Source organism: Henckelia pumila, chromosome 1 (assembly GCF_033568475.1).
Source record: "Henckelia pumila isolate YLH828 chromosome 1, ASM3356847v2, whole genome shotgun sequence".
In the NCBI taxonomy this organism is placed as follows: domain Eukaryota; kingdom Viridiplantae; phylum Streptophyta; class Magnoliopsida; order Lamiales; family Gesneriaceae; genus Henckelia; species Henckelia pumila.
This window is the reverse complement of record NC_133120.1, coordinates 74394159-74402785: the sequence shown is the minus strand read 5'-3', so window position 1 is coordinate 74402785 and position 8627 is coordinate 74394159. Positions and strand designations below refer to the sequence as shown.

Here is an 8627-nt window from a genome sequence, read left to right as displayed (position 1 = left end):
TAATTTCGCGATTCAATAATCGAAATGTTCAATTCTTAATTTTTTTTCCAAAAATCATGATCTATCAATGTATGTGTAATTTGATAATTAGGGACGTTGATTGAATTAAATGCGTTATTGATATCTATTTGATTCCAATAGATCTGAACTAAATTGTGTGTATTGACGTTGGAGTAGAAAATTTTTCTTCGTGCTTCTCTCTGGCCCCTAAATATTTTTGAATTCTTGAGCACCTTATCATTGAATTTTTATAGTACAACAATTTATGGTTTCAAAGACTGGAGAGTTCAGTGACAGCTGAAATTTTAATGTTTATTATATCTTATCGAGAAACAAAATGGAGCATGTCTTCTTATATTGTTCTGTAGGACATATTATTGAGCTTTATTCAAGTGTTGACCCCTTTGTGCACTTATGAAAGCTGTCTTGCTTGATTTTTTAGGTCTCACTAGTTAAAGAATATCAAAAATATGCTTTGGATTTGGATCACTCGTAATTCATTATTACTAGTGAGACGATATCTCTGAGGGTACTATTCTGAAAAGTGCATCTAAGTTCAAGTCATCGCCCCTGTTTCGACCGAGTTGTTCTTTGTTTGCTCCAGATAAATTTCTCCGAATTCTGGTTTTTCCGTGGACTTATAGCTAGCCTTCGAAATTAGTATAAATCTCATTTTCCCAAGAAATTTCATCCGCGGTTACGCCGATTGGTCTGACTTTTTTTCGTGAATTTCCAGAAGTTGATTTATTGTTAATTTTAGTTTCGTCTGCAGCATCAGTTGCATAACATTTTTGTTTGTGTAGCTAATTTTTTCTCCAAGCTCTGTTTATATGTGTGCTAGTCTTCAGTCTAAAATTATTCAGAGTAAACTTTATTTACTCATGACATCAAGAGTGGTTTTAGACCAAAATGAAACTCATTTTCCTTTGCAAGAAGCTAAAGTTAAGCAAGTATTTCATGAATCAAGATATTTATTCTGTAAAAAGATGATTTGATTCACATGTATTTGTTAATATTATATGGTACTGTATCTTGTTGTAACATAATCAAAACCTAGTTTTTCATTGTTTACAGGCATGGAAAGGTGACTGACAGCTCAACTATCGTGTCCTATCAAAGAAAAAGACAGCTCCGTAATGAGGCTGCTGGTAAGAAGATGGAGCTGTTAACTTTTTCAGTAATGCTATTGTTGAAGGACCTTTAAACTATTGTTAGGTGCATAGTCATTTTAGTTCCTCCCGTATTTCAATCTTAATTACTTTTATTTCGTTTAATTAATTTAAAGAAACATATTATTATGTTTTGCTCAAGTACAAAACGGATCTGTCAGGGCCTTACGATGAAGCCACCACTTTTCTTAACAACATTGGAACCCAACTCAGCAATCTTTGTAAAGGTATGTTGGTTCGTTTATTCAATATTATTTAAGTTTGATTTTCTTCTTCTTAGCTTTCGATAGGAATTATATTTGAATAAATAGTACTAATATAATTTGTTCTTTTAGAATTAAGATAGTAGTGGTACTTTATCTCTGAAAATGGACATTATATTAATTCCAAGAATATTGACCGGTTGCAAGTAAATCAATCTTGAGCTTAATAAAAAATCAACCTACACTTGATTCATTCATTATGAACATATATAATTTTTGTAGTACTGAATGTAGTCTCAATTGAACCCTAATTAAATTAAGAAAGAATTGAGAGATGGATCAGAGGCCTATTTAATTTCTATCATTGTGTGTATGCTAATAGTATATTTTGACGTGGCTTTGAGCAAGGCATGTGTTGTTCTCTTTCCTCTTAAACTTTAAATAAAAAGTCAAGGTTGTCACGTCAAATTTTGGCAAATGTACGTGTTTTGAGCTAGTTAATTATAATTATGTACCGCGGAGGTATATATTGATCATAATTGCAGTAAATGATTTTGTTAGATATAGATTTGCCATTTCATGAGGATATCTTGATTGGGTAGTTAGTTGTGACGGTGAAATCTTTGTACTCTAATATATCTCTTACATCCCTTAATTATCTTGGTGCATGTATAATATAAGTGTCTTGCTTTTCTGAAATTCATGTTTCCAAATTTTTTTTTTTTTTTGAAATGATGTTTCCAAAACTTAAAGATGCAATTTACGGATTAGAAAAACGTATACTGATGTGTTCTTGAGAATACGTACAACTACAACTCTATTCCTTTAGGTATATATTGATGTTTAGAATTATGTCTCAATAGGGAGATACGGCTACAACTCCCATTTGGATTGATTTTTGTATCCAGCTTGCGATTGTTCAGCTTAGGATTTGGCCTTGTTATATGTTTTACAAAGAAAAAAATGCATATTTTCGAGGGTAAATTAATCAATCCTTGGTTGCTGTAGATTTTGAAATTAAAGGTGCTGAACTTCGGTTCTATATATTTTAATTGTTGCTAAATTGTGTTCTGGTATTTTTAAACATTTTGTATTTTGACTTTTTTTTTTAATTTTTCCGAGTGTGGGGATTCTTAGTTGATTGGACAGACAAACAGAAGAAGATCGATGCGATTTTCATGAATAATTTTTATTTAGGAAAAATTCAAGATATTAGCATAGATTTATTTTTATGTGTGGATGATTAGGATTCAAATTTTGAATATCGAGTAATTTATAATACTGAAAAATTGTACATTATATTTTATTTTCAAATTTTGAGCAATTTATAATATTGGAAATTGTTTTTTTTTTTTTTAGTTTTATACATGAAAAAAACAAGGGTGAAAAACTATTGTTAAAGACATTTTTAAAACTGATGTTAAGATCCTGTAGTTAAAAGTGCAATAAAAGACAACATTTAAAAACCGTTGTCTTTGTGAACCAACGACAACGGTTTTACAACGGTGAAAAACCGTTGTCGTTGGTTCAAAAAGACAATGGTTTTTAACCGTTGTTGTTGACCGCATTTTTAACAACATGGGCTTTAACATCGGTTTCAAACCCCCTTTTAACAACGTTTTTTTACCCTTGTCTATTAGTTTTTTTTGTTGTAGTGAGGATTATACGCATCAACCTATAGCTCAACTAAACTATGCATAAAATGTTAGCCTTTGAAAGAAACTGTGTACGTGGTTCGTTATGTAAAATATGCAGTGTTGTACTTCGTGTTATAATACCACAGACAACACAGTGCAGCGGAAATTTAAAGCGTAAATAAAACACAAGTGATTAATTTTGCACGAATATGTGCCTAGGGCTAAATATCACTAGAAAACATAAGATCAGTCTTACAAAGTAATCCTAGTGATTTTACGAAAAGAAATTAAACCCTAAATTTCTCAACAGATTGAGAAATTAAACTTGCATCCTAAACAAATCAGAGTAAATATAACAGATGCAACTCACGTAGCCTAAATTGAAGAGACGTAAAAATCTTCAACAACACAGTTCCCACAGTGTTGTCTCTTATGTCTTCAACACGAACGGCAACACGAGGACAAACAACAACGAAGGTTTCAAAACCTAGCTTCAGAATCTTCAATTCTTCAACAGAATTCTTCAATGGTTAAGCAGCGGTTTTGAACGTCTGAAGCCGTGACTTTCTTGTGCGTGAAACACTTCTTTTATAGATTGGAAGATTGGAGTCCAAGACTAGAAGGTTTTCTTAGATAGAGCCCTACATGAATAAGGAAACATGCTAAAGTAAGAATCAAACTCTATCAAATCTAATCAAATCATATCTTGACAATTATCAACTCATAATATATTGATTATCTACCTTATCAAGATAGATTTGATTATGACAAATATATTTTATAAGATATTTGAAATATACATAATATATTTGTCAATTATTTTATCTTGTCTAGAAAGCAAAATCCAATAATATCAATTATGTCAATGGCCGAAATATTCAAGGAATAAAATTTCTTTCAATCTCCCTCTTTTTGCTTTGTGGACAAAACATAGCACAAGTAAACATAATCATAAACTCCCTCTAAGTTTAAAAATCTTCTACCCCTGAATTTTAAGTCTCCCCCTGAAGTGTTGTCCCTTGTGTTGGCAACACCAAGGATAACACGAGCCATGAGTAAGGGATTATATAATTCATATTCAGAGCATAACTGGGGTAGAATTTGTTAGTCTAGTTAAAGCAAGTAAGAGCATTTGAGGCACATAACTAGATCAAACAAGACAGTTATATTTAAATCAAAACTTAACAACTAAGCAAAGATGAAAGAAGAAGCAAAATCTAAAATTGATCACTATCGGATCCTTCTTGAGCAGTAGCTTCATCCTCATCATTTTTAGTCCCAGATGGACCGGCAGTATCAGCAGCTTCATCAACACTAGCTGCTTCATCTTGTGCACTATCTCCTCCTGTTGGGCCAGAAATGCCAAGTTGTCTCCGACAATCAGCCAAGACCATGTTGTAGAAGGCAATATCTTCCTGTGCTTGAGCAATCTTCTCCTTAGCATGAGTCATCAGCAGCTGAATTGTGGCAGTGGTAAATTCCAGAGGGGTAGGAGTAGGCACTGTTTCTTTAGTGTTGTCACCCGTGTTGGCAACACCAGGTGCAACATCAGCAACTTCAGCAGCAAGAATAGGAGTGGTGGTCCAGGGCAAATCCAGGACTCGATTTCCCTTTAGGAGTCCAGCTGATAACTTCAAAATCTCAGGTTGATCTGAGAGATCTTCTGTGATATTTCGAATGAATGCCTGAGACTCTAAAATGTCATAGATCAAAGATGGGAATGGCAGCTTAGTAGACTTGAGACCACCATCAGCAAACTGGAGCACAGTCTTGAACACTAGCTTTCCAAAATTGAAAGGACTCCCAGTCCCAATGGCATAAAGAATGAACGCCTGTGGCCGTGTGATTACTGTGGAGTTTGATGAAGGTGTCCAATTCCTCACAGCAATCTTGTGAAGGACAGAATAGAATGAAGTTAACTTGGCTGCTGAAAAGTGGTTAGAAAACTTTTTGACCAAGCCACCAGTAAAAACAGAAATAACTTCATTTACATCAGGATAAGGTCCTTCATCTACATCAGGGGTTGAGTAGAGAGAGTTGATAATGGTTGGAGTAAACTCAAACAGCCTACCCCGAAGATACACAAAGCCATACTTTGCAGATTCTGGATCTTCAATGCTTGTGGTTAGGTTGGCGTAGAATTCCAGAATCACCCTCTTACAATAGGGTATCAAAACAACAATTGTAGAATAAATTTGCCTAAGTTTCAGAAAATCAACAAGAATGTACCTATCGTAGGAGCGTACATCAATGTTCCTCTCATCCAGCAGTCCTCTATGAGTGAAGAGAGGCCAAACAGCAGCAGTATCGCCAGAATAAAACAAGAGGTAATGAGCAGCATCAAGGTCATAGTTCTCATCAACAGTGTTGTCCGTGGTGTTGATAACACCAACAGCAACACTGGCATCAGCAATAGAAACATCCTCTTGGTCAAGAGGTTCTTCATCAGCATCCATGCTGAAAATATCTTTCGAGTCTTCTTCATCACCTATATCTGCACTCTTATCAGAAGAGTCAGCGTCAGAATCGGCAGAAGATGAGGAGGAGGAAGGAGCAGTATCTTGATGTGCATTGCCCTCAGCAAACTCTTCCATCATCTCGGCATTAGGCTCATCATCCGATTGATGACCTCACTACAACAAATTTGGGTATCAACAACATGAAAAAGACAACGTTTTTCTTATGGTCTTTAACAAAGGTTTTTACGAAAACCGTTGTGGTTGGCCATATTTTAATAAACAAAGACAACGGTTATATGTCAAAAAACCGTTGTCTATGAGCGTGTTTTTTATAGTCTACGAATTAGCGTGTTTTTGGAGGTCTACGACAACCGTTCTAAAATCCGTTGTATTTTAGGGTCAAACCGTTGACCTTGATTTTTTATTTTCAAAAAAAAAATTATATATTATTTTCCTTGGCTTGCTCGTTCATTTTCATCTTCTTCAAGTCTGTGTCGTGTGATTTTTTTTCGTCTCTCAACCCTAGCCGCCCACTCTTGCCGTCGAGTCACCTTCCTTTTCTCCTGAACATAAAAATCGTTTTGTGGTTTTGTTCCCCACGACATAATCTTCGTTTTGAGCCAAAGTTCGACTAATTTGAAGTCTTCGTTTTGTTCCTCCCGTCAACCTTTTTCCTCTCTATTTCAAGTCGTCGAATCGATGCTCTCTTGTCGAAAAATGGAAATTAGCTGAGGGGTTTTGTTCGTCGTACTTCAAGCTTCGATCTAAGTCTTGAATCTCGAGTTTAAAATCCCAATTTGTGTGACTCGAAGCTTTGAGATTGAGACAGAACGGCACGTTGTTCATCTTCTTTTTGTTTCAGGTTGTTTCGTGTACTTTTAGAATTGATTCAAAATTTTAGAAAATATCCGAGCCAAGCCCAATTTCTTTCGAGCCCTTCATTCACGTTCGGAAAATGAGCAACGAATCGGAGAATCTCGAATCGTCATCTGCCAAAACAGTATCGTCTTTTAAAGATCTCGAATCGAACAGGTGCGTGGATTGAGCAATGAATTTTTTGTTGAAAAATTTGCTCTTCTGAGATTTCAAATAACGATGATTCCCTAATCTCTGTAAATTTTTATAACTCAAAGCTAATTCGGAACTTATTTCTTGTTTTTGCGTTGAATTTGTAGCTGTTTTGGTGCATCAGGGATGGGCGCAGGTTTATGTCGCAAGAGGAGTATTTGTAATCCTTCGTTCTGCGTGCTTTGGAGTTCATTCCGAAAAAGGTTTGAATCTGAATTATTATGTTTCTTAAACATAAAACCGTGCTTTTACTCTTACTGCTTCTGGAAGTTTGCTTCTTTGTTGTCGTGTGGTGATGAAATGTGAAAATTTATATAGATAATTATTGAGGAAATTGTTCAATGCTTTGATATGGCAAGTGACGGCATTCATGCTATCCTTGTGGTCCTGTCAACCAGGAACCGATTTTCGAGAGAAGAAGAAGCTTGTGTTAATAGCTTGAACAAAATATTTGGTGGAAAAATCACTGACTACATGATTGTAGTTTTCACTGGTGGGGATGACCTTGAAGGAGACGGGGAAACCCTGGATCGTTACTTGGGCAGTAATTTCCCCGAGCCTTTGAATGTTTGAATGAACATTATACGTTTCATCTTCAAGACTATAAGCAATCTGATTTAATTTCTTGTATATTTATGGGTGTCAAATATTATATATGTTATTTTATATATGATTGATCATTGTCTGATAGGAAATCCTGAAGACTTGTGACAATAGATGTCTCCTCTTTAATAACCGCACATCAGATGAATTAAAGAAATCTGATCAGCTGAAGAACCTTCTCTTCCTGGTAAACGAAGTTGTGGCTAAAAATGGTGGGAAACCATTTACAAATGAGCTTTTTGAGGAACTTAAGGTGAATGACGCGTCATATTTATGTTGTTGCTTAGATGGATATGGTACTAAGATTGTGTTGTTCTTCATCAACAGATGGGATCAACAATGGAATTGGACCATAAAACGGCTGAGGATGTAACTGAAGTGAAGGATCTGATCTACAAGTCGCATGCTGAGCAGCTCAAGAGAATAACCGATATGGTAGTGTTTTGTTTCTTTTTGTCAAAAATGTTTCCCTTTACATTTATTTGTCGATTTAATTGTTTTTAAAGATTGCGTCGAGTCTGAAAGAGACTGTTGATCAGCTCAGACAACAATTGGCCGAAGAACAAGCCGCTCGGTTGAAGGTAGAAGCAAATATGGAATCTTCCCGGGGGAAATCGGAAGATGAAATACGAAGTCTGAGGGAGGATTTAGACAGAGCTCGGGTGGAGACTGAGCAGCTGCGGCGCAAAGCTGAAAGCATTCACTGTGTTGTTATGTGATTGCTATAAGCGGTTGATTTTCTTTCTATTGTGTGCATACTTGCAAGTAACTTTCAACGTTCCATCTTCACTAATCTGTATTGGGAATGGAACACAGCTCCGGTTAGCAGATTTAACATGCATCTTGGCATTTGGCAAACTTTATTATTTAACTAAAAATATATTGTTTAGTTGAATTACCATTGGATTTTGCTCCCTTTAACATGACCTGAAGCTGCAATCTAACTGGAATGCATAGGACAAGTTCTTCTATGACAAATGTTGCAGGTTAATCATAGTTTACTTATAGATTATGACTTTTGTTGTGTGTTAGGATTAATTCTATTATCTTTTTTGTTGGATGTGATATTACATTGGTAAAGATTGGTTTAGACTATGGTGTAACTTGTGTTCTTTTTGTGCCTCTTGTTTGTGGGTTTTGTTTATTTGTTAGTTGATTTCCATCGTATATTTCGTTTTTTTGATCCAACATTTTGGTTGGTGAGTGAAGGTGTTGGAGTTGGTTGGAAATGCTGCGTGTGATAGCAATAAGAACTGGATAATCCCGAGGCACTTGCTGTGGCCATAAGCCATGGGGAACAATGAGGAGCTCGGGAAATTGTTGCAAGTTGTGTATTTGATATTTGGGGTGTTTCAAAGTGTATTGAATTAGAATTTTAGTTTCAAGTGATTTGTAATACTGAAAAATTGTATATTAAATTTTATTTTTAAAATTTTAAATTTTGGTTTATTTATAATATTGAAATTGAAATTTATATATTAATTTTTT

General features: G+C 35.1%; 1 protein-coding gene across 3 annotated transcripts; it reads left to right on the top strand.

Annotated features, from left to right (window-relative positions):
* Window positions 1-413: 413 nt before the first annotated feature.
* Window positions 414-8033, top strand: LOC140876088 (immune-associated nucleotide-binding protein 9-like). Of its 3 annotated transcripts, none has more exons than XM_073279943.1 (6): window positions 414-529; window positions 1075-1148; window positions 1331-1396; window positions 7228-7392; window positions 7467-7574; window positions 7679-8033. In XM_073279943.1, exons 2-6 carry the CDS (start codon window positions 1137-1139, stop codon window positions 7856-7858), a joined length of 531 nt encoding a protein of 176 aa, XP_073136044.1. In that variant the 5' UTR covers window positions 414-529; window positions 1075-1136; the 3' UTR covers window positions 7859-8033. The 3 variants fall into 3 exon arrangements, with proteins under 3 accessions (XP_073136044.1, XP_073136042.1, XP_073136045.1); XM_073279941.1 differs by having other exon boundaries at window positions 420-709; XM_073279944.1 differs by having other exon boundaries at window positions 420-709; window positions 7684-7876.
* The last annotated feature ends 594 nt before the right edge of the window (window positions 8034-8627 follow it).

Bases quoted from the DNA above. Each gene is read 5' to 3' on its own strand.
- LOC140876088 (XM_073279943.1), top strand. The intron at 1,397-7,227 runs GTATGTTGGTTC...ATTGTCTGATAG, and splicing joins ACTCAGCAATCTTTGTAAAG to GAAATCCTGAAGACTTGTGA. The intron at 7,393-7,466 runs GTGAATGACGCG...CTTCATCAACAG, and splicing joins AGCTTTTTGAGGAACTTAAG to ATGGGATCAACAATGGAATT.